The sequence below is a fragment of the Lithobates pipiens genome, unplaced genomic scaffold (genome assembly GCF_037356315.1).
Source record: "Lithobates pipiens isolate NorthernLeopardFrog02 unplaced genomic scaffold, aLitPip1_a1.2 Scaffold_1, whole genome shotgun sequence".
In the NCBI taxonomy this organism is placed as follows: Eukaryota; Metazoa; Chordata; class Amphibia; order Anura; family Ranidae; genus Lithobates; species Lithobates pipiens.
Genome location: NW_027507685.1, coordinates 123177070 through 123204124, shown reverse-complemented (window position 1 = coordinate 123204124; position 27055 = coordinate 123177070). Strand labels below are relative to the sequence as shown.

Sequence of the window (27055 nt, the reverse complement as noted above, 5' to 3'; positions counted from 1 at the left end):
CCAATAAACGGTATTGAAAAAAAAGAAAGGATAACTTAATTTAGTGGCATCAGTTCTAACAAAAATAATTTAGAGATTGGCTCCGTGTTTGAGGCTGGAGTTCAGAAAGTTCAATTTGTTTACATTTGATGACTGACTGTTGACGAAACATGGGGCTGGGATGCACTGCATGTACAATGTTCAGCTTCTGAATGGGCGTTTGGCAACCAATGGAATGGCAGAAGAAAGTAGACTAAATAGAGGTAGAGAATGTAAGAAAAAGGGAAAGAAATAGCCAAGGGTGTAGAGGAGAAGAAAATGAGAGTAAGCAATAAAGAGAAAGAGCAAGCAAGAGAGAGACGGAGGAAAAGAGAAAGAAAGAGAGAGATAGAGAGAGAGAAAGCTCAATTCTTCTTCCTTACCGTGTCTTTGCAGGACCTACGTCTCTTGAAGCTGGAGGCCAGGGTGGAGGTGATGGACCTAAAAGAGGCTTTCTTTTTAGGGTCAGGTTCTGCTCTACCACTTTTTCTATCCTAAAATGAATATGTATAAGCAATTAGATACCTAATGTGCCTCTCCTTCAACTACTTCTAAACTGAATATAGTCCATAGTGACACGTGGTTTTGGTGGCGATATCTAATGAGGCTTCATCTAAGGATGGGTTATTGGGTTGGCTACAGGATAGGTAATGAGCCATACTAGTCACTCAGACCTTAATGAAGTGCTTCCATCTGTAGCCTCTCTTCTTGACATTTTGGTAGGGCCAAGTTGGGAATGGTCACCACAAGTTCAAAAATAATTCCACTTTATAGCTAGTTTCTAAAGACTTAAAAAATAAACTAAATATATCCATTCTAGAACTTGGGCACCTGCAAATCTAACTATACTATATTTACTAATTTGGGAAAACTACTGTTACTTTGTTTTCCCATAACAAATTGACAACTTGGTGAAGATCCTTTAATCTTAAATGTCATTGTTTTCGTTAGTCTTTAGAATGTGGTGACCTTTTAAGGCCAGAGTCAACTCTGGCCATTGCAAACAGGTGTATGTTTAGCCTATCTACTGGGCTTGAAAGGGCTATGTGGTCAGCTAGGGTCTGTAAGCTGGAGTCTATGTCACAAGAAAGATAGAAGACTGCATTAGAAAGCGGCCATTGTATGAATTTTCTGTAAAAAATGTATTCAAAAATTTTAATGGTGCATTGGCGCAAAGCGTATATTTTTTCAAAAGCAAAAAAAAAAAATATATATAAAATAAAAATAATTTAAAAAATAAACAGCAAATAAAATAAGAGAAGCATCTGCGTTTTTTGATATTGCATAAGAAAATGTTGTGAACTCATAAAAGGTGGGAGAAAAAAGAAAAGATGAGGATCGCTCTGTTATACCCAGTTAAGGATATAACAAAAATTTATTCCACTGGTGACGGGGCACCATAGATGGGATAAATTTTGGGATCTGTCATTTTCCTTATAAGTAGGCATGCACAAATGGGGGAGAAAGCGGGATGGATCAGCGTGGAATGTCTAGATTTTTGCTCCATGTATTATCCCAAATCCAAATTTTGCTTGAACAAATAGGTCTTTTCAACTTGCCTTCCTTCTAGTACCGAGACAGACTTTTGCCCTCTGTTGTTCCCACCTGTAGAGAGGTCTCAGATTGTAAGAGTGTTTTTCACAATAGAGTCGGCACAGAGTGATAGGCACACGTTACAAGTATGGAATGGTCCCTCTACATTAACACGGGGAGCAGGGGCTTTCTAGAAGGTTGGCAAGTGAAAATTGTGGTGCTCCCGAAGGTCTAGTGCTACTTGCCAGCAGACTTCTTTCCTTACTGAAGGAGAGAATTTACAAGAGACCAGACAATATTAACTAATTTTTGGATTTATTCTGTTACTTGCAGCAAAAGCCAAAATAATTTTTCTGGCCGAGGCTTATATCTGGATGTATTTCCCAATAACTTTTCCTTTTTTCCTTTATACAACATACTGTCGTCCCAAGTATGTTCAAGAGCTTAAAGCTCTTGAGAGATGCAGGGCTTGGTTTTTACTTATTAAGATAAGTACAGGCACAAATATTTAAAAATCGAGTTATGGAAAAATTTGGTAAAATCTAGGTCACCCATTATTATAGATGTCTTATTTAAAGATGGAGCTATTGTTCTGGCTGACCCTAAAAGTCCTAGAATAAATATTTAGCCATGCTGTTTTGTTAAAGAAAATGCATTTATAATTGTATTATTTTTATTGTGAAGTAGTATTCTTTTTCCTAATTGGCCTACGAAAACGTATGTAGACTTATTAAGAAATTAAGTAGGTTTTAGATTCCATGTAGGGGTTGTGTAATTTCAGCATGCTCCTTTGGTACTGCCTTTTATAGAGCTGTTAAACTTAAAACATGTACTCATCTATACATAAGAATTACCAAAAACATTTAAAGTACAACTAAACACAAAACTTTTTTTTTTATTTGGATAGAGTGGTAGAGGTTAGAACCTTTGTTGAATAGGATGGAAAAGGTCAGAACCTCTGTTACGTTTTTTTATTTGCTGTCTGTGTTTCCATTAGGGAGTAGACACTGTCATGATCACCATTGTCACAGAGAATGAACATAAATCCAAATTTTTGATAAATCCAAAATTTTGAGTTAACACCAAAACAGGAATAGATGGTAAATCTTCCAATGAAGGCAATTGTTTCTGTGACAACTTACATTGGAAATATATCCTCTCGATAGGAAATGAAGGGAAAAATCCCTAATGAGTCACAGATAAAAAAAAAAAACTGATAGAGGTTTTAACCCTCCTCTACTCTATTAAAAAAAAAAAAAAAAAACTTTTGTATTTAGATACACTTTAAATATAGATAGGTGAATGATCCTTAAGGACAAGCTAGGAGCTAGCAAAGCTTCAATCTGGTCAAATACTTTGGTGACCAAAGAGACATACATAGAATGAAAGGTCATTTCAATGGCCCTTACAACATATCTGACAGGTGCAATGGGTTGGGTTCCCACTTCCAGTTATTACACTCTCTTTCAGCCATCATTGGTAAAAACAATAGCTTTTACCCAAATGAACATTGAAAAACAAGTCAATTGACTCAAGTTCACAGTGTGAACGTACAAACCCATTAATGCTTTTAAAGAATGCTTTTCCAAGACAATTTGTGTTTTTTGAAAAAGGTGCCAATAAATCCTTTCACCTAGATCCAACGGTATGCAACTGTCTCGGTCTCCCAGGTCTGCAGGAACTCATAGAAGAGCACATGCACCACAATATTTGGGAATTATTCTTGATTATGTAGATTGTAACTGCACTTTTTTGTTTTGTTTTGTTTTTTTGTACAAACCTGAATTTTTATTTCAAAATTGCAACTGTTAGATAGTGAACATCTTTTTTTTCTGTTTTCAAACAATTAACTAATAGCAAAATGGCAACTAGTTACTGAAATTTTCCTCTACAGGAAAAACATGGGTTCGTTAGCCATTTGTCACCAAAATAACTGGAGCTACTCAGTTTATTTTACCACGATGACCTGTCCAGTTGTACACAGAGCCCTTATATCTTGGTGACGGAGAGATACATGGATGGAATGTCAGCCATGGTGAGGGGGCTGTATTTCAGTGTGGTACATGGATGTTGTATGGACATATGAAGTTGTATGACACGGTAAGGAACCCATGTGGATGCTGTAGACCCTCTGGAAAGTGCAGTCCAATGTTACATCTATGAAATGGATTCACTTGGTCACGACTCTGTGCTGCCCCGGCTGTAAAGGAAGGGTTAGTTTCACCATCACATTCAACAGAATATGAACTGCTGTATAAACACATTGATAAATATTATCACCTGAATGTACAAATGAGTAAAACTGCAGCATTACTAGACAACATAAAAAGCTAAATTTGTTTATCTAAGACATTGGGTCAAACATAGCAGTGTTACACACAATGACTATATGGAACACAGGAACCACAGTGCTGTTTTATTCCGCTTGACTTTCCAAATAAAGCTTTGGACATTTTGAAAAAAGCTATTGTGCCCCCTAAACAAATACAATGCCTACTGGTTTAATTTGAACTAAGGATATAAGTAAAATCTGGTCTCTAGTTCACTGGCTCATTTTTGAATATCAGTAAGAGAAAGAAATCGCAAGCCCGATATTCTGGATTAAATTTTTTGTCCAGGTTTAAAAATGACAGCTAGCTATGGCTCCAAGGAAACTGACCGGCTGCTTTCTTTGCGATCTCATGGTCTCTTTGTCATTCTCTTGGCTCCGTAGCCAAAAACATAGGTCTTGACTACAAAACGTGTGCAAAAACATATTTTGTAGGCTTGTAGACAGTGGGGGAGATTTATTAAAACTGGAGAATGCAAAATCTGTATAGCTCTAAATAGAAACGAATCAGCTTCCAGGTTTTATCGTCAAAGCTTTATTGAGCTTTATTTATCATCAGAGCTTTACTGAACAAGCTGAAGCTAAAAGGTAAATGGCTACCATGCACAGCCACACCATATTTTGAGTGCTCCAGTATTTGTAAATCCATATAAAAGAAGTATTCATTAGTGCGTATATGTGTGTATATATATATATATATATATATATATATATATATATATATATATATATATATATATAAATATATATATATATATATATATATATATATATATATATATATAAAACGTGCATGCCACGAGTGCCCCAGAATGCTTTTTCTGCTGGCATGAGATATAAGAATTTCTCCCATATGCAGAGTGGTGAAGGTAAGCATTGGTCAGACACAGCTTCATACATAGTACCTGCTCCTGTACTCTGCCCTGCATACTACTGACTCCTGTACTCTGTTCTACATACTATTAACCCTTGTTCTCTGCCCTACATACTACTACCTGTACTTGACTCTATAAACTACTAACCACTGTACTTTGCTCTACTTACTACTAACCCCTGCACTTTGCCCTACTTACTACTAACCCCTATGCTCTGCCCTCCACACTACTAAGTTCTGTACTCTGCCCTACACAGTACTGACCCCTGTACTCTACATACTACTAACTCCTGTACTCTACCAACATATTACTAAACCCTGTAAAATGCATTCATTACTCCTGACTCCTGCTCTCTGCAATAATTTCTCCCCACCCTTGAACTCTACATTACTTACTTCCAACCTCTGCAGTCTGCATTACTTAGTCTTGGGCCCTGTACTCTGCATTTTGCTTCCACTGATACCAGAGTAATTTCCCCGTAACATTGCACTATTTCTTTCCTCCCCCTGATCAATATCACCAGACATTTTCTCCTACTGACCAATGACACTGAGCATTTTTCACCCACTGAGCTATGACACAGGGCATTTTTCCCACTGACCAACAGCAGGCATTTTCCTCCCACTGACCACCAATAGTGGATCATTTCATTTTTGTTCCACTCATCTATGAAGTTGGGCATTTTTTCTCCCACTGGCCACCAACAGAGGGGCAATTTTTTTCTTCCACAAACCACCCTTGCTAGGGCATTTAACCAGCATTGTAAAGGGGAACTTCTACATAATTTTAACTGCTGCAATTTGTATGTTGTGTTGTATATTACATACTCCCAACCAAGGTGTATTTTGTTTCAATACAATAGTTTCTGGTTATTTAGTAACCTGGTAGTAGTACACAGACTACAGCAAACAGGTAAAGCGTCTAGTGTGAGTAGACTCTATTTAACTGTTCCCCTTTTAACAATGCCCAATATTCAGCCCTATAAGGCCACACAACATTATCCCTTAGCTAAGTTATCCCTCTATATGAAAGTCTAAAGTTGGGAGGTATGTTATTGTAATCACTGACAACAATGTCAGAGGTTATTATTGAATTCACTGACACCAACACTGGGGATTAATACTGCAACCACTGCCACCAATATTGAGAGTTATTATTATAAAATCTAAGTTTGTAGCACCACAATTTACTTCCTAAATATTCATTTTCTTGACTGAAAATGTGAAGCAGACATTTTGTTTTTTTTATATCTGGCACTCTCATTTACTTATAAACATTTTCAGCACACTACCCTCAAAAGGTTGTTTAAAGTGATATTAAAGTCTTGTGCTTAAAAATAACAAATATATTATACTTACCTGCTCCTTGCAGTGGTTTTACACAGAGCGGCCCAGATCCTCCTCCTCTCGGGACCCTCCCTCCTACCGAGTGCCCCCGCAGCAAGCAGCATGCTATGGCGGCACTCAAGAAGACGAGCCAGTGCTCTGTGAGTCCATTCAGACACACAGAGCCGTGGCTCTGACCCGTCCCCTTTCTCTACTCTACTCACTGGCTCACTGACTTTGATTGACAACAGCGAGTGCCTGTGTCAGCCAACCAGGAGGGAGAGTCCCGGGCAGCCAAGGTTCTCGTGCAACATCGCTGGATCAAGATGGAGCTCAGGTAAGTATTAAGGGGGGTGCTGCACACAGAAGGTTTTTCATCTTAATGCATAGAATGTATTAAAATAAAAATAAAAGTCTGCCTTTAGAATCACTTTAAACATGTACTAGAGGCACACCTAAAATCCATTTATGTAAAATAACATTTTTATTATTGTGTTGTACTGTAACTCTTCTAATAGTAATTGCTTTATAATTACATATGCAACACACATTTCAGCTGCAAGCTATAAGTTAACCTATATACAATTTTTTAAGAGCCAATAACAACGTGCAGCAGAGCAATTCCCAAGGAACAAATATCATCACCAAGGTCATCAATGAGGAACGCAAAGAAACCAATAATTTTTCAGCCCAGACAAATATCTGAAAGAGCCTCTGAATTCAATGACTGATGGGGCCCTAGATGAGAGCAACATCTTAATAGCCACTCTGATATAATAAGCTTGTGACATTAATGAGCTGTTTAGTTCAGGTACAAAATGCCCGCACTTCATTTTGAGACTAAAGTGTCCACTTTTGTGTTAGATGTTTACCCTTTTTGTATAATAATACTGCAGTTTTAGCTGCAATGTTGCACAGTGGTCAACAGATGTAATACTTCAGAATAACAATGAAATGAGATACACGAATGACCTCTTTATTGTCAGGATGGACAGACATTGCCCATCTTTTGACAAAAGCCAGGTCACAACAACACTGAAGTCAAAGGATGACAAAAACACAAAAAAGGGCCATTACACAATTACACTGGAGAATCACAATGAAATGGAGAAGACCACAATGGAGGTTGGACACAGACTCAGTCATGGCTGTTCTCAGACAGAAGAACAGGGACGCACCTGTTGTTTAAGTTCTCTAAAACGTTTTGTCATACCTGCAGGTTTTTCCTCCATACATTAACGGCGGCAAAGGCCAGCTGCATCTGTTTCCTGCGGGCATCTTTGTGCCGCTTGTATGCAATCTCAATAAATATCAGGAAGATTCCAGCAACAATACCACCAGCCACCAGCATGAAGACACCTAAAGGGAAACACATATGAGTCTTGTGGCAAGAAACCGATGATTTGCTATGCAAAGCCTGCACCATCAATTTAACACAATTACAATGTAGAATAAGGGCACCTTTGGGAAAATAATCAATATTAACAGTTACATTGCACCTCATAAAAAGGTTGAACAAAGGTCGGCATCCCTTATCATTCTTTATACACAGTACATACTTGCAAAGTAAACAATCTACAATATGGTATATGCTTGTAGGGGTGGAGAGGCAGACAAGAAAGGTTTTTCTGTGGTATATGAACAGGGATATTTATATATGATCTCTGGTAATAGTAAGCCAGCCATGAATATCTAAAAAAATGCTGGAATATATTCTTTGACTCTATACGCAGGGAGCCCTATGTCTGCAGATGATTTTATCACAAAGGGATTTTGTCTAAGAAGAGACCTCAAGTACTCAGGTACTCAAGTACAGCAAAGTTGGTAAACGTGCTTGTTTTGAATATAAAAAATTAGAGGATCTTTAAAAGGGTAATTGTTTAAAGTGATTGGGGAACTGCAACAAAGAAAATACCCATGTGAGCAGTGGTGGCTAGTGCTCAATAATTTGCTGGGACGGCCACCCCCCCCCCCCCCACGGATGACAGACGGGAAGGCGGCGATTCCCCCCCATGTGGGAGATGGATGGGAAGGCGGCAACCCCCCCTCACGGGAGGTGGACGGGAAGGCAGCAACCCCCCCCCCCCCGCAGAGACAGACGCAAAGGCAGCAATCAGAGGCAGATGGTGGGGCTGCTGCTACTTGAACCCGGGCCATTGCTTTTCCTCCCGGCCAAACAGGAAGTGGGTCCTAAGACCCGATTGGCTGGGAGACTTAAGACTCCATGGCCAATCGAGTCTCAGGACCCACTTCCTGATTGGCCGGGAGGAGAATCAGGAAGACAATAGCAAATATTAATTTGCTATTGTCACACAACTGGGTGGGCTTAGGGCGCAGTGCTCCGAGCCCAGAGGCCACCATTATTAGGGGGGGCGGTGGCCTGTATGGACGGGCCACCACTGCGTGTAAGAGTGACATTTTTGTATTTCACCTTTACAGAATCTGAGCTAGTATGCAGCTTAGGAGTCAGAGAATATCAGCATTCATCTGAGGCTTTTACACATGGGTATTTTGATTCCCATAATATTGCAAACTGGTGTAGCACCAACTCTCAGCATGAGGTCAGATCTCAGTAAATACAGTTCTGATTGCTTGTGGCAATCAGATTTCTGCATTTAATCATACGTTATTAGCCAGAAAACCATCTTCTGTGTGCCCCTCTCTATGCCCATTTCAGTGGTTACCTCCCTCTCCAACAAGGACACCCTTGAGCCAGCCACCAAGGTATACTAATTAGACAGATTTATGGCAACTGGCAGTCAAAAAAGTCAGGCTTCAGTAAGAAAAGTAAAGTGAACATCAAATGGATATAGAGAGAAGAGTTTTCTGTTTACTAAAGGTAATAGTGGATATACTGTAGTGGACATATGCAGTGCCTGCTCCTATACAGGGCAACAGGACTTTTGAAAGGTAAAACTGGATGAAGTAAAAGAAAATGTGTGGTTCATACTCTGAAAACATACACTTAGGGGTCTATTTATTAATGTTTTCTTACAACATTTACACAACTTTCTCCAAAGATCCATACATTTTTCTCTTTCAATACATTTTTATTGAAAAGATGTCACAGTGTGTGACTGTAATCGAATGTATAGGCAGAAGCATAGTATCGATGACTTACAAGTCAATAGCAGTCGTACATAAAATAGAGAAATTATAGCAAATGGCAAAATGCGATGTGTAACTGGCTGTTGGTGTGTAAGGCTGAACATGTTGGATCCATGGGGTCCATATTTTAAGTAATTTCTTGTGCATATTTAAAAGAATACTGGAGAGCTTCTCATTAATCAAAAAGAAATCGAAGCAATGGCAGACTTCTGTAAAGGGTATAAACTGTTTTAAAGCTCTCATATTGTTTGTTTTGCTGCCAGTAGTACATAGGTAAGGATTCAAACATTTTTCAAATTAAATAATGGGAAAATCAATGGTGGAGAAGGATCTTTATGTTCCGGCAGATCATAAACCTAATAATAGCATGCAATGCCAAGCAGTGGTTTCCAAAGCGGGCAAATCCTTTCTTGTATTAAGAGAGGTATGGACTCCAGAGACAGATATCATTTTACCCCTATACAAATCATTAGTAAGACCTCACCTGGAATATGCAGTTCAGTTTTGGGCACTAGTTCACAAAAAGGATATTGGAGAACTGGAGAAAGTGCAGAGGAGGGCAATCAAACTGATAAGAGACATGGAGGAGCTCAGCAATGAGGAAAGATTAGAGGGAATTAATTTATTCTCTCTTGAGAAGAGGAGATTTAAAATGGGATCTGATCATCATGTATAAATACATAAGTGGTCCTTATAGTGAACTTGGAGTTATTCACTTTAAGGTCATCACAGAGGACAAGGGGGCACTCTTTATGTCTAGAGGAAAAGAGATTTATTCTCCAAATATGGAAAGGTTTCTTCACAGTAAGAGCTGCGAAAATGTGGAACAGACACCCTCAAGAGGTGGCTCTGGCCAGCTCAAATTGCTTTAAAAGAGGACTGGATTCTTTCCTAAATGTACATAATATAACTGGATATTAACATTTATAGGTAAAGTTGGTCCAGGGAATATCCAATTGCCTCTTGGGATCAGTTTTTTTGTTTTTTGGAATGGTTAGAACTAATGTCATATTTTTGCTGCCTTCTGTGTCCCCACCAAGGACATTCACCCTCTCCATTTATTCCAGTGAGCATTGTCACTAGGAAGAAAGTTATTGTAAATCCAAAATTTTTCATCTGTCACAGGAACAGGAATATTGGAGAAATCTTCCAATAGGAACGAACTGTCTCACTTTAAAAACCTGAGGGGGTTTCTAAGGCCCCTTTCACACATGTGAACTGTTCGTTTGATCAGTTCAGGCACGTTTTTTCAAAGTAAGAACAGTTTATATCAGTTTTACATCTGTTTTTCATTGGTTTTTCATCCATGTTTTACATCTGCCAGCTAGAGTCCTCAATCACTTGAAGTCCTGGAGCCATTTTATCATACAAAAATTAACCATATGTCCATTTACATCTGTTTTTCGTCCAATTGTTTTTTTTTTCTTTATATGGACAAAAATAGGGATTTGATCCAAAAAACGTATGTTGACGGAAGCAGATGTAAACAGATGTAAATTGATGATCATCTATTTACATCTGTTTTTCCATAGAGATGCACTGATATCTGCTTTTCATTCGTCAATGGACGGATGAAAAACAGACAAACAGTCCAGATGTGTGAAAGGAGCCTAACACTTTCATCTTCTATTCAAAATGAAAGAAATGTTATGGTGAGTGATATACAAGAGTGATAACTGTAACTCTGGTGAACAGCCACAACCATAGTGCTCACCTGCCATATTCTCAAACGTAAGCGTAGCTGGGGCATTGCTGCGAGAATCACATTCCTGATATCTAACCCAGGTCTTATCAAGATCTTCCATGAATCCATTCTCATGGGATCTAGAGAATAAAAAATAAATAAATTCAAGGCATGTCAGATAGCATTACTGTAAAACCTTCAGGTCTTCATTCAGGCTGTACCATTCTAGAACATACATGAGATGAGATCAACTCTGTGAAAGAAATGTCAGCAAATAAACTTTTTGCAAATTTCCGATAACAGAAACATCCTAATAGGAAAAAATGTTTTAGGGATCAGACTATTAAACCATACTTCCTGATTAGGAAGAAAAGAACGGCGGCACACCACAGGAACGTTCCAACGGTTTTATTCTAAAAATAGCAATAAACAGCCAACAAAGACAGAATGGGGGTTATTTACTAAAGGAAAATCCACTTTGCGCTGAAAGTGCACTTGGAAGTAAAGTCGCTGTAGATCCGAGGGGGACATGCAAGGAAAATAAAATCAGCATTTTAGCTTCCACATGATTGGATGATAAAATCAGCAGAGCTTCCACTCATTTCACATCTACCCCTTAGATTTAGAGTGACTGCACTTCCAAGTGCATTTTCAGTGCAAAGTGGATTTTCCTTTCGTAAATAACCTCTAGTGTCCGAACCTAGGAGGTTTGTGCGTTTCACACTGATCTCGGTGCATTTTCAAACCTACAGTACAAATAAGACCCGGTTCACACTGAGGCGGCACGACTTGCAGCGCGACTGCCTCAGGCGCCCGGGACCCGACTTTAGCGGCGGCTTGCAAAATGACTTCTGTATAGAAGTCAATGCAAGTCGCCACAAAAGTCGTACAGGAACCTTTTTCTAAGTCAGAGCGACTTAAGTCCATTGCACAGAGCGGGGCGCGACTTGTCAGGCGGCTAAGTCGCCTGACAAGTCGCCCCTGTGTGAACCGGCTCTAAAGCACCTAGCATATAAAGGTTCCATCCCCCCACACCAGGTGCGGGATAATGCAATCAGCTGTGCCGAATGTCTGACAAAGCAATCCTAATACACCTGCATAACCATACCTCTGTGTTACCATATGACAACATGGCATAGCATGTAAACTTCATACAAAAAATATATATAATATTATAAAAAAATAATAACACCGCCAAAGATTGTTATAATAGTCATACAATATAAGTATAAATATGTCAGGGCCCCTATCACACAAGCGGACTGTTCAGATCTGCCTGTCAGTTTTTTCAGCAGGACCTGAATGGTCACTCCATATATCTCTATGGAGCGAACGGATGTCAGCGGTGACACGTCCCTATTTTCCATCCGCCTGGCAGATCGGATTGGGTGAAAACGGACAGGCAGTCCATAATCATCTAAACTACTATGTTAAAACCAATAAGACTAAAGGGCAAAATTTCCCTTGGCACATGACATGGTGACCTGGCCCCTACCTATAGCCATAGAAAAATACTCCACAAAAGACATCCCCTACGTACAAAACAAACAATGTCCAATGTGGGGGGACGGAGTCTTTATATGCTCTGTGCTTCAGTTGTGCTGTAGGTTTGAAGAAGCACTGAGGTCAGTTTGAAATGCACGCGTCACCTCCTGGGCTCGAACACTCTGGGGGTTATTTACTAAAGGAAAATCCACTTTGCACTGCGAGTACACTTGGAAGTAAAGTCGCTGTAGATCCGAGGGGGACATGCAAGGAAAATAAAAAACAGCATTTTAGCTTCCACATGACTGGATGATAAAATCAGCAGAGCTTCCCCTCATTTCAGATCTACCTCTTAGGCCGTGTACACACACGGGGACTGTTCGCTCAACTTTGTCCGCTGAACAGTGTTTCGGCGGACAGTCCGCTCGTGTGTGGGCTTTCAGCGGACAGTTTCAGCGGACAGTCTGACGAACAACGTTTTTCGGAAATTCCGAAAAACTGTCCGCTGAAACTTGGTTTGAGCGGACAGTCCGCCCGTGTGTAGGCTTGTTCGTCAAACTAAGTCTCGCGCATGCTCAGAAAGAATTTACACGCCGAAGGTTGCATTGCAGTGTATAGGACGTCGTTTTCTAGTCCCGTCGTACGTGCCGTTCACGTCATCGCGCACGGTTTCAGCGGACTGTTCGTTCGTCGTGTGTGGGCAAGTCCGTCCATGCTAATTTTGAGCGGACTGTCCGCTGAAACTGTTTGACGGACAAAGTTGAGCGAACAGTCCCCGCGTGTGTACGCGGCCTTAGATTTAGAGAGACTGCACTTCCAAGTGCACTTGCAGTGCAAAATGGATTTACCTTTTCATGAATAACCCCCTCTGTCTTTGTTCACTGTTTATTGCTATGTTTTTGGAATAAAATTGTTGGAACATTCCTGTGGTGTGCAGCCGTTCTTTTCTTCCTACTGATCATCAGTGGTGAGCCGTGGCCATGACTGATCACCTGGAGCGGCATCTTCCTTGTTTGATACTTCCTGATTAGTTAAAGCCTGACTAAAACATTGAATTTTGTTGTTGATAAATCATTGAAGGGTTCTAACCCTCTCTCAGATTCTAATGTTCGTTGGTGTCCTTGCTGGACAAATTCTGCCTCACTTCCTGCCAGTGACAACTACGCCCGTTTCTTGAAAGGGTGTCATACAGGTGTCACAGGGACAGGAAGCAGGAGAAAATCTCTCCAGGGGATCGCAGAAAAAAAAAAAAACACTGACAGAAATTGTAACTTCTCCTTTCTCCATCAAAAGCTAAAAACTGGAATTACTCTTAAAAACCTGATAGGGAAAACATGAACAAAGTAAGTTTCAATAGACAGTTTTACATTGACCACTTATGCACATATTCAAAATAGGTAGAGGACATCTCTGATTGGTTGCTACAAGGAAAACATTATCCAAGACAAGCCTCTGCTCACTCTGTGATATTTGAAGCTCATTGGTATTGCACAGACTAATATAATACAAATGTCTGTGTCATTCAGGGCCATTAGATTCATCTTTTCAAATACCAAGGACCAGTTAGGCCTCTTTCACGCGAACGATCTGTTCAGGTCCGCCTGTCAGTTTTTTTAAGGCGGACCCGAACGGATGCTCCATAGACCTCTATGGAGCATCGGATGTCAGCGGTGACATGTCCGCTGACATCCGATCCAAAAAAGTGTGACGGAGGAAAAACCTACTTTTCCATCCGTCTGCGTATCGGATCGGGTGATGGCAGACTCTGCGGTCCGTCGTCATCTGTTCTCCCATAGGGGAGAGCGGCGCTCTGACAGGTCCGTCCCTGCACAGTGTGCAGAGATGGACCTGTCATCTTCCTGCTCAGCGGGGATCGCTCCGTCGAGCAAGCGGATGTTCACGGGTTGGATCATCACGGCTCCGTCCCGTGTGAAAGAGGCCTTAGAATTTGATCTAAATCTGATTGGTTGATGTGGGCAAATGCCAACAGGTCTTAATTAATGGACCAGTGCATGGAAAGCCTTGAATAAGACCAAACATAGTGCACACCCAAAAGCAGCAAGCAGACCCTGCATATCTAATGAGTAAAATAGGACTTATAAATACAAACTATACCTAAAAGGCTTTTTTGAAACTTTAATATATATGGATCAGATGATTTTTATCAAGTTGATCCTTTTTAAAGCCGCGTACACACGGGCGGACTGTATGGCCTACTTAGTCCGTCGAAACACATTTCAGCGGACAGTCCGCTCATGTGTGGGCTTCAGCTGACTTTTTCAGCGTGCAGTCTGGCGTACTAAGTATTTCCGAATTTTCGAAATTCTGTCCGTCATACTTTGGTTTCAGCGGACAATCCGCTCGTCAGTAGGCTAGTTCGACGGACTAAGAATGGCGCATGCTCAGAAAGGATTTACACGGCGAAAGGTTGCATTGCTGTGTATTCGACTTCCTATTTCTAGTCCCGTCGTACGTGCTGTACACGTCATCGCGCAAGCTTTCGACGGACTGTTTGGTTATCCGTGTGTGGTCAAGTCCGTTCATTCGAAAGTAGGACGGACTGTCCGTCGGATTGTATGACGGACTAAGTAGGCCATACAGTCCGCCCCTGTGTACGCGGCTTTAGACTTTCCCCCCCAAAAAAAAAAATAGAAGATATTTTGGTATTTTGGCTGAAAGCTGGAAATGTATTTGAACATTATTTTTCACGTTTGCCCGGATGCCTGCTTTCTTGATTGTAGGTTTATTTCCAGTTTTGAAGAACAAACATAAGAGGCGCTCTAATACAACATAGCCAACAGTAATAAAGCTCTTTGGTTTATCTAAGAAACTGTGTATTACCAGTCAGTACCAATGACATTTTTTAATCATTAATCCAACTTCTATGGAGAGATAAAATCATCACATAGTTTCAATCTGCCTTTTACGTGACCTACAATACCTATTACATATGACACAGAATAACTGGAAATACAGAACATACAATTCCTTTGCACTACTTGAAGTTGAAATGTCATTGTTACATAATGCTATTGTATAGAAATGTGTAGCAGGAATGGAGTAGCTTTCATCGTTATTTTTACCCATTGTTTTCAGACGTTTAGCTCTGGGGCTTTTAGTTTTTCACAATACATCAGAAACTTGAAATTTGAAAATGTCTCAATGGTAAAAGTAAACCTGCTTTGTTAAATGGAGACAGCTATTTTGTCTTTTATACCTCAACACATGCGATAGTACCATCTTTTATACTTTCAATTGTATTTTAGCTATATACACTATATTACCAAAAGTATTGGGACACCTGCCTTTACACGCATGTGAACTTTAATGGCATCCCAGTCTTAGTCTGTAAGGTTCAATATTGGGTTGGCACACCCTTTGCAGCTATAACAGCTTCAACTCTACTGGGAAGGCTGTGCACAAGGTTTAGGAGTGTGTCTATGGGAATGTTTGACCATTCCTCCAGAAGCCCATTTGTGAGGTCAAACACTGATGCGGACCAGAAGGCCTGGCTCGCAGTCTACACTCTAATTCATCCCAAAAGGGGTTGAGGTCAGGACTCTCTGCAGACCAGTCAAGTTCCTCCACCCCAGACGTACTCATCCATGTATCTATGGACTTTAAACTAGGAAAAGTTATGGTCATTAAAATTAATTTGTGTGTAAAGGCAGGCATCCCAATACTTTTGGTAATATAGTGTATGTAAACAAGATAACCTTTATGTAAATCATTTTGTTATTTCTGTTTAAAAAAAAAAGCCAAAGGGGACAGCCAAATTTGATCAATACATACACAGGCTCCTCTTGGACAGATATCTGTTCACTTCCTGTCCTGTAGACTCAACAGGAAGTGAAAGAATATATTTCAACTGTGAGGGAAACAGTAGACAGTTTAAAGATTTCCCCTCCAGACCTTGCAAAAAAGATATGGGCCTGCTGGGTCGCCTTTAAGTATACACCTGCATATGCGGATATGGTATCCCAACCTGTGTAATGTGCTGTAGCCATGTTTTGTTTTGATGAGATATGACTATTCTGTTTTATTCTCTAATTATCAGTCTGGTGGTTGGGACCCCTCCCCTCCCCCCCCCCCCCGCTTTCTTCTTTCTATCTGAACTTTTCTTTTCTCTTTTTCCTCTTATAGTTAAAGCTGGAAGGAGTTATATGCACTTTTTGAGCTACTCATGTTGGAGTCCAAGTATTTCTCTGGGTTGTTGCTGCTGACTGTTTGTACCACTCCTCTGTTGTTTTGTCTGTGATGAGCTGTATGTGCTCCTTCTCTTTAATAAAAACTAATTAAAAAAAAAAAAAAAAAAAAGATTTCCCCTCCATTCCTATTCTGGTGGCCACTCAAAATTTTGGATTTACTCTCACTTTCATTCTGGTGACATGACAATCAGAGAAAGTGACTCTTAACTAATGTAGACCCAGGCAGCAATAAAAGCCTGACAGTGGTTCTATCTCCTCACCCAAATTTGAAACAAAAATACTTTAAACATTGCACTAATAGGTAAAAAAATATATATATTTTACCTTTTACCTTTGCAAAGCCTGCTATATATTTGTTATGTGTTCCCATTCACACAGCATACCTAACACAATTTTTAAAACTGAATGTAATTATCTCAATGAATGCAAGGTGCTCTCAGCCACCGCCTTGTCCGATGAGAGAACACTTTGCAGTCGCGAAGCAAAATGCAAAGCATTCAATGTGTCTGGCGACCCACGGTGTTCACTATGCAGCAGGGTATCTGCTCAACAAAGGACCCAGAAGACAATGACATTCACGGTAACGGGATCTGCCAGGTATTTCATATGTATACTTACACTGGTCCACGCAAGAGCAATGTAACTATGCAAAAAAATAAATAAATGCAATTCAGCTTAAAAAAATGTTTTTTTATCTTTCTAGTTGTTTCTTTCTTTTGAGCAAGCTTTTCAGCAGACTGCAAGCTACTCTGAACAATTTGAAAGTGAAAGTGGAGCAACGCTAGTGGCCAAGAAAGTGTTAAAAACCACCGCAAAGTATGCCGGTGTCCCAGCATATAAGGTCCCCCATCAGATAGCGTCCGCTGTGTACTGCGCATGCGCAGTACACAGCAACACAGATTCCGAAAATAGCCGAGGATGAACGGCGCCTGCGCCGTGAGTCCAGGTTCTAGCCCCACCATCCAAGTGGACATAGAGTAGGAATAAAAGAAAGCCGAGCGCAGCGAGGCCGAGCCCGAAGCGTGACGAGCGAAGCTCGCCCGCGAGGGGCCATCTAATTTTCTGGGCCCTATGTCCGCTTGGATGGTGGGGCTACCACCTCCACTCACGGCGCAGGCCGTTCAGCTTCGGAGATTTTCCGAAGCTTCTTCTGCCCCGTACTACACATGCGCAGTACGGGGCGGATGCTATATGATGGCAGGACACTATCTGCCAGAACACCGGCGGTATAGCCATGCTGCCCCATTGATTTCAATGGGTAGGAAGGGTGGAGTGGTGTATACACCGCTCCTTCACCACTCCAAAGATGCTGCTAGCAGGACTTTTTTGAGCGTCCTGCCAGTGCACTGCTCCAGTGTGAAAGCCCTCAGGGCTTTCACGTTGGAGAGACAGCAGCAGATATTTCAGGACACTTTGCAGGTGCTATTTTTAGCGCTGTAGCGACTGCAAAGCGCCCCAGTGTGAAAGGAGTCTAAATGTATGTTTTATCAATCTTTATATTAAAAAAAAACTCACTTTGCTCTCCCCAGCGAGCATGCTCACATCTTCAGTGTGGGCATCTAAAGCCCACTCGTTCCTCCTGCCGGGATACGGCGCTGCTGGCTACCCAGCATACACCTCCCGATCTCACGCATGCGCATATCGTGGAAAATGCCACAATCCTATAAAGGGGAGGATGCCCATTGACTCCTGGGATTAATGACACTCATATCCCAGGAGCCAATGCGCGGGCAGAAATGACGTACCTCGACGTGGCAAGGTACAGGAGAAGCAGAGAATTCATCTTCAAAATAAGGTACCTAGATTACAGGGAAAAAAACATGGGGATCACAAACACGGGGATGCAAAGTTTACAATGTGGGTGGAACTCCACATTATTATATGATGCAGAAACCAAGCTCTAAGATCTTTAACCCCTTGTTAAGCCAGATCTAATTTATAATTGATAATGATATCTGCCAGCACAGGATAGACAGGGTTAATTATCAAAATCATTAACTCCCCAGTTCCTTCCTTATCATTAAGATCCAACACCCCAATATACATTACATATGCACCTTTGTTGTGGTAAATCAATATTCAAACTGTGCAGGAAATTTCTGTAGTTTATAATTCAGTGGTCCCCAAACTAAGCTCTGGGGGGCCAAAGTGGCCCTTTATTTGCCTTTATCCGGCCCTTGGGGCACTATTCCTCGCACTAATACCAACAATTGGGCAGGGCATTTTCTACTCACACTAACCACAGTCTGGCCCTCTCAGAGTCTGAAGGGCAGTAAACTAGCCCTTTGTTTAGAGAGTTTGGAGACCCCTGTTCTATTTCATTTCTAATGATTGTAAATGGCTTACAGACAACAAGGATAGAGCAGTATTTCAGTAATGTCATAAACTTCCAGCAAACTGATTGGCTCAATAGTGCCACAAAATGGCTGCCTCCAAGACGTTTACATAATTTCTCCACTTTAAATGTAGAAATAGCAATGGCAACATACTTGAGAATGTTCAGTGACACATTTTGTTTCCACGGACTGTCCTTCCGCATACCAATGCCAAAACCAGAACGGAAAAATAATTCTCCTGTGGTAACCAAGTCACACTTCTGAGAGGCCTCAAATTCCAGCACTGCCGAGTCCCAGATGAACGCATGGAGTTTACTAAGATACAAAGAAAGGAGATCATTAATTATGCAATCACTGCAACGATCACAAAATTGACATTTATCTTCCTGGAATAGGTGTTCCCATGGAAGATTTCCCCCATTATTCCTGTTGCAGTGACACCTTTAAAAGTCTCATCACTTTCTGTCTTGGTGACAGTGGTCACAAGACAAACAAAATGGGAGAAGGCTTTTGCACGTTAACAGTAGACATACATTTTGTAAAACTTTTCCTTTTACGCTGAGCCATAAAACAGCCCATTGTGAGCAATATTTTTTTTTTACTGTTAAATTCAGACATTTGTTTTCATTGTGCATGCAGTGACACACATTCCAGTCACCTCAGTTCTTGCACTTTAATAACCCCACACAGCAATGCGGTTTGGTGACATACCAAAGCAGAGGATGGTTTGTTAGCCATGTCACGTTGTAATGGTAGGCTACATTTGCTGTGAGGGAAGACTGGGGCAGGGGTTAAAGATTCTGTAATCCATAGCAGCCATTTAACATGAACGTGATTTATACAAACTTCCTCATGGCTTAACAGGTCACTACACCCAAAACTGCTTTTTCGGTTTTCAGTAGATGCTGGAATGTTAAACAATCTGATAGCTTTTTCTATCTCTCAGGGACTCTATTATTGAGATCTATGTACTGTGTTCCCCACTCTACACATCTGCTGTGACCATTACAAGGGGTTCCCACCACCCCTGCTGGATTTTTATTGACTTTATATTATGAAATATGTAGCAAGAAGAGGCAAAACACACCGAGGTGGATGGGAATGCCCAAAACTTTGGGGAAAGGACCAGAGTTGGGAATTAAGGAAGGTGGATCTCACTATAGAATACCCAGGATACTGTATAAAACAAACAAATAATTAAAAAATTCATAAGGAAGGGCATAAACCATTATATATCTATAGCCTAATGAATTATATACCTTTATTTACAATGATAACATATAATAAAAAATCTTTGACATTTCATACATATATACACTATATCACCAAAAGTATTTGACACTATATATATATATATATATATATATATATATATATATATATATATATATATACACACACACACACACACAGTATCTCACAAAAGTGAGTACACCCCTCAAATTTTTGTAAATATTTTATAATTTTTTTATGTTTTATGTGACAACACTGAAGAAATTAGACTTTGCTACAATGTAAAGTAGTGAGTGTACAGCTTGTATAGCAGTGTACATTTGCTGTCCCCTCAAAACAACTCAACACACAGTCATTCATGTCTAAACTGCTGGCAACAAAAGTGATTACAAGTGAAAATGTCCAAATTGGGTCCAATTAGCCATTTTCCTTCCCCGCTGTCATGTAACTCGTTAGTGTTACAAGGTTTCAGGTGTGAATGGGGACCAGGTGTGTTACATTTGGTGTTATCGCTCTCACTCTCTCATACTGGTCACTGGAAGTTCAACATGGCACCTCATGACAAAGAACTCTCTGAGAATCTGAAAAAAAGAATTGTTGTTCTACATAAAGATGGCCTAGGCTAGAAGAAGATTGCCAAGACCCTGAAACTGAGCACAGTGGCCGAGACCATATAGCGGTTTAACAGGGCAGTTTCCACTCAGAATAGGCCTCACCATGGTCGACCAAAGAAGCACATGCTCAAGCGTCATATCCAGAGGTTGGGAAATAGACGCATGAATGCTGCCAGCATTGTTGCAGAGGTTAAAGGGGTGGGGTCCAGTCTGTCAGTGCTCAGACCATACGCCACACACTGCATCAAATTGGTCTGCATGGCTGTCATCCCAGAAGGAAGCATCTTCTAAAGATGATGCACAAGAAAGCCCGCAGTTTGCTGAAGACAAGCAGACTAAGGACATGCATTAATGGAGACATGTCCTGTGGTCTTATGAGACTAAGATAAACTTATTTGGTTCAGATGGTGTCAAATGTGTGTGGCGGCAACCAGGAGTACAAAGACAAGTATGCCTACAGTCAAGCATGGTGGTGGGAGTGTCATGGTCTGGGGCTGCATGAGTGCTGATGGAACCGGGGAGCTACAGTTCATTGAGGGAACCATGAATGCCAACGTGTACTGTGACATACTAAAGCAGTAGGTCAAAGTGTGTTGTAAGGGTTTACAACCACTTTAATGGCTGTGTGTTGAGTTATTTTGAGTGGAAAGCTGTACACTCACTACTTTACATTGTAGCAAAGTGTCATTTCTTCAGTGTTGTCACATGAAAAGATATAATAAAATATTTACAAAAATTGTGAGGGGTGTACTCACTTTTGTGAGATACTGTATATAGGGATAGGCCGAACGGACCCCTGTTCAGTTCGCACCAGAACTTTCAAACACCGCAGAAGTTTGGATCTGAATAACAAACCCTATTAAAGTCAATGGGACCCGAATGTCAAAAATGAAAAGTGCCAAGTTTGAAGGCTTATATGCAAGTAATTGGGCATACAATGGTTATAGGGGTCCGGGTCCTGCCCTGGGGGACATCAATATATATCAATAAAAAAAAGTTTGTGAAAAACTTCATTTTTAAATGAGCAGCAAGCTGCCTTTATTTTGCTCAGCAACAGCTGGGGAGCCAGCGTGTATGATGAGGCCACAATTTAGTGCACTGGGAACAAGATTAGAGATTTTTTGGATACATTCGGGTGTCACTTTAACTTTGTATAGAAGTAACAGGTGCAGATTGGTCTTTGGGTGTCGGTGGCGGCTTCCCACCATAACCCTAGGTAGGTGCTCTTGATGAAAGCAAAAATTGGCCTTGTGAATTGAACTTATGCTCGGGCCGAAGCGTTCGCCCATCACTAACTGCATATATAGTTACATGATTATGAATAAATTATATAATAAAGGTTAAATAGTTCACAATGCAAAGTTCATTTATGTGCCTATTAAGAAACTTTTATTTCAACCAGAAGTGTCAAAGCAAAACATCCCCAGGTGTTACCACCTAAAGGAAAGCAAGTCACCTTTTGTTGGACCCTAGCATTAAGGAAGGTCAAACAGCGCTCAGAGAATGACGCACCCTGGATCCGCTTCCACACATATTGAGGGATTGCTTTTATGTCTGATAGCAGTATACATACAGATATGGTTTTATTATGCTTTTTCTGCATTTGGATCTTATGAGTACATATCATTTTATTCAATAAAGAAAACATAGCAGTATTTCATTATTGTGAATTCATTTTATTCCTCTGGATGTACAGTATATGCAAGACTCTGGTCCACAAGACACGGTTTTGTCTCCAGTTGAGTTGTCTCTTATGGATGGATCATTTGAGCACTGTTTGACCTTCCTTAATCTAACAAAAGGGTGAGGCACTTCCCCTTTGATATACACATCAATGATCTTTTGGGACTTACCTTACCTTTGTTATACAATTTATTTACAATCATTTAACTATATATGCGTGAATTGTCAACGATTTTTATTATATGTAATCACTGTATTTTTATATAGAGGTATATCATCAGAATATAGATTTATAACGATTTAAGTGTTTCCTTATAAATTTTTGAATTGTCATTCGTTTGTGATTTTAAAAGCAGCACTTTTTTCTTTTCTTTACACACAACACATACAATTTGGATGCAGTGTAATATTAATAAATTAAAATATATAAAATATAATTTTAACTAAAATATCACTTTTGCATTAACTAATCCCTTAAAAAAGAACACTAATAAGAACTATTTACAGCTAAGTGGAACACATAATGTAATATCCTAATTGTAGAAACACATAATTGGACTCCTACTATTACCGCTATCAAACTTCACCCATATTTTAACAAAGCCACATTTTGTTTGATCATTTTAACCATCTGGGTTACTAAAACTGTGAATCCCCAGAAAAAGTATGTATGTGAATATTAATTGGTTGCCTTAAATTTGAACCAGTTGGCTGTAGACTAGGTATGTCAAACTCAAAAGAGTGTGCTGAACTCAATATAATTAATCTTTTACTAATCCACATTGTGTCAAACACGGGTCACACATAATTATAGAACAAAGATGATATCACTTTGGTACTTAGCTTTATAGCATCCTGTGCAAGGTTAAATATGTTTTCCCTGCAAAATGGGCCTTAACCCTATTACTAAAATCGATCTTCAAGATAATGTTCCCCCTGCTAAGAAGACAATAAATATTTACTCCTCCTGCTACTCACATCACTGATCCATGTAATAGTAAATTAAAGCACCCACTGAAGATATTGCAGAATCTGACACTTCTGCAAGTGGTAATCTCCTGGTTTGCCACCTAAGGATGTGGTAAGGATGTGATTTCTCCCACATTAATACAGGATACAGTTGTGTTGTAAAGGCAGCAGAACTACTGAGAACAGAAGGGGACATGGCATCCAGTACACCTGGACTGGTCAGATGCAGAAGATTTTTCAGACTGCATAGCTTTTTAATGAAAAACTAAAAGGGAAATGTATGCTTTTCTCCCATACCAGTTGGAGTTATTGGAGAGACTGTCTCCTGTTGAACATCTTGCAGAGTAGTTATTGCTATGCAATGCCCAAGTACTTGCATTTGAGTGCATTTCCTTTATTCCTTTACTGTTACCTATTCTTACAGTATTTTATACAACTACGCTTACCTAGCAGTGATTTCTCTCCTGCCTTTTTCCCTTTTTTACATGGTATTGGTGATTAAGTTTTCAGATCCTATTTGAATGAGAGACTGCTGATGCTGAAAAAGTGTAAATTCCTATACACATTCCTATAGGAACTCTGAATGCTCAACCTGGGCATTGAATGAAGGACTTTTTTTCCATTTGAGTTTTTAATTGTGATCCTCTATCTTTGACCTACTATACCAGGGATACTGGTTGTCTTTGCTTAGTAGGGTTCTATTTGGTGTATACTTTGTTTATTTTATATTCTGAAACCAACAAGGACCACAAAGAGGGATAGAAGGAACCACAAACGCTATTAAAACCACCATCTGGGCATGCCTAGTGTAGACAGTGAAAGGCTTACTTATCTCGCACCGCCTGAATGGCCTCAGCGGCACTCTCATAGTTGTGTTTCTCCATGTGCCGGTACATGGTGCTCAGCTCCACCTGTCTCCTGAAGTAGATGTCCACAGAACTCTGCTTGACTGTGGCGTAAATAAACTTGTCGCTGGGATTTCGCAGCTGTGGACACACGAAAATGGTCAGTAAGTTAGAAGTATAAAATACAATACAGCTATCACCCACCCTCAGCTACAGGGAAACCAACATTTTCAAGTTAGAGGAATTGCCGGTCTCCAAAGGTAACACTGAGCTATCAGACATCCGTTTGTTACCATGAGCCAATATTTGTTTGTGTCTAATGCTAGTATTTTTCTTAGGCTCTCACACAGCCTGGAAATAAACAGCTTGTTGTTGCATGGTTTTCACATGATGGGTCATTTACAGCAGTCATAAAAGTGATTGCAGGGTATCCCTGGCATGTTTAATCTGAATTACCCTTTCATTACATATAAACTGCTGGTATCTGGGTCCACCTCCTCTGGTAAGCGTACTCTCATTATCCATGGTGGTGGGATTGTCACGGTGACTGTAACTGTTTATAGATCATCACTTCAAGCACTCCTATGAAGTTTGATATCTCACATGCACATGATGGGTGGCCCTTAGTGGACATTCAGGTTATGGACTTTTCATTTTCACAACATTTTTGTGGCTTTTATAATTCTCTTGTATCGATTTTAGCATATGCATTTATGTATGGTCACTTAAAGAGGAAGTAAACCCTGATGGGTTTACTTCCTCTTTCATTCCCTGCAAAGGTAAAGCATAATGGACTACTATGCATCGCATAGTAGTCCATTATGTGTCACTTACCTGACACAGGAGCCAGCGAAGTCACCGCTGTCCCCTGTAGTCCAGCGCATCCATCTTCTCGGTGGGTCTCGCTGCTCCGCCACTGTCATTCAGCGAAGCCGCAATGACGTCACTCCCACGCATGCGCACGGGAGCCGCCACTCGCGGCATATCGCCGTTGACCGCGGCGCACTGAGTGCGCCTGCGCGCCGCTGTCTACGGCGCATGCACCGTAGACAGCAGTGCCTGTCTTTCGGCAAATATCTCCTAAACCGTGTAGGTTTAGGAGATATTTCTTGGACTTACAGGTAAGCCTTAATCTAGGCTTACCTGTAGGTCAAAGTTGGTTGTAAGGGTTTACAACCACTTTAATGTAGGATTGTTTAGCGCAGCACTTGATTTTTTAGGTTTACACAATATTTGTCAATTGTGGTGCTAGCAGCTTTTTACACACTATTAGCGATCTAATCCTCCCTCACCAATATCTTTCATATACTCTACTCTTCTTGCCCCCACCCATCATCTCAGTGACAAATAATGAGATCTTAGTTTACCTGTCTAAAATATAAAATGTGTATTATATTCTAAAGTGTGCAGCAGGAGTGAGATTTTATTTCGTGGAAAAAATCAGGCAAGAGCTTAGTTGTTAAAATTTAATCTAATGTAAAAGATATAATGACTTAGTGGGTCATTCAATATACCCCTGTTTGTCTTAACACTGAAATGTCAGGTTTCTGTAGAGTTACCTTTTAGGAAAAAGAAAATTCTATGGTCTTCATACTAACCCTGGGGTCATTGATTCCTGTTATCCTCTCCTCAGGCCTGTCCAACACCAGGAAGGCAGCCAGGTTGGCAGTGTAGGAAGCTACAATGATCATAGCGAATCCAGCCCAAACCATGCCAAGGATCCTAGCGGAAAAACTCCTTGGCGCCCCTGCAAAAGGTGAAGCAGTAAAATGTTAAGACTGTAAAAAAAAAAAAAATGTCCCTTCTTTTTTGTTTTTTTGTTTTTGATTCTTCTGGGTTTCACTTTTTGGGCCATCCTTTTGTCCACAGAAAACACTGTTTACCACAGTTTAGATGTTCTTGATGAACAGGTGGTAATGCATATTCATATTGATTTTATTTTTAGCTTAGTTTTGAAGTGCTACCATATTCTTGTTCTACTAATGTTATAATATATGGTATCATGTTGTCCCAGGCGTGTGTTTTCTGAATGTAACCTATGCAAAATAAGCAATACAATTTAATATAAAAAAAAAGACTGTGTAAAATAAGTTTTATGTATGCCACACTTGCCCACAGAAGCTCAGGGGCCCTTTGGTTTTCCCTAACCACTCTAAATGGAGCTTGCACTGTGCTTAGGAACAAGCCCTTCATGTAACACAGACCAGGCTGGCAACTGGCTGTTCAGGCGTGAAATGCTGCATCGTGGGAGGAGAATTCAGAGGGGGTGGTGGGCATTGAGCATTTAAATGAACCTGTTGTTATTCTGTGTGTGGGTAAAGCAAGATTTTATCCTAACAAAATTTCCCTGACCACTGACTTAACATAAAGCTTTACCAATGCCCTAACACTTAGCCAATCCTTATGCTCGCCTCTTCCTGCATTGGGAGCAGCTGTGCCAGATCCTCACCCTTGTGCTGACAGCTCAACACTTAAATTGCAACACCAAGAAGTAATTATCTGTCTTTCCAATACTTACAACTTTATCTGAAGTATCATCAATTACAATAACCCTCTAAACTTTTACATGTTTAAAACAAGTTTAAAATTTTTTTTTTTTACATATTTATGTTGGTAGCACTGTTGGGTGTAATCAAAGTTTCAATATGTGCTTTACGTAAGTAGGGCACCGAAAATTAAAAGCATATATAGACATTGCCAGCATTATGAAGAACACTGCTAGGTTTATTATTAATTCTGTGGCTTGCCATGCGCCTTGGGAAATTTAGCTTGACAGAAATTATTGTCTATTATAATGCCGTTGATTTTAA

General features: G+C 40.3%; 1 protein-coding gene across 9 annotated transcripts in view; it reads right to left on the bottom strand.

Moving 5' to 3' along the window:
• The window catches only part of GRIN1 (glutamate ionotropic receptor NMDA type subunit 1), a 146781-nt gene that overhangs the window by 10953 nt on the left and 108773 nt on the right, over window positions 1-27055 (bottom strand). For 3 of the 9 annotated variants that reach the window (XM_077475690.1, XM_077475701.1, XM_077475712.1), the window contains 6 exons: window positions 25844-25992; window positions 24229-24386; window positions 19055-19216; window positions 10903-11012; window positions 7294-7439; window positions 402-512 (listed from right to left, as the gene is read on the bottom strand). In XM_077475690.1, the coding sequence (XP_077331816.1) occupies window positions 402-512; window positions 7294-7439; window positions 10903-11012; window positions 19055-19216; window positions 24229-24386; window positions 25844-25992 (836 nt within the window). Of the gene's footprint in view, window positions 1-401; window positions 513-1282; window positions 1624-2831; window positions 3752-7258; window positions 7440-10902; window positions 11013-19054; window positions 19217-24228; window positions 24387-25843; window positions 25993-27055 lie in introns of those variants that run through there. The other 6 variants (XM_077475741.1, XM_077475718.1, XM_077475751.1 and 3 more) reach the window with 4 other exon arrangements.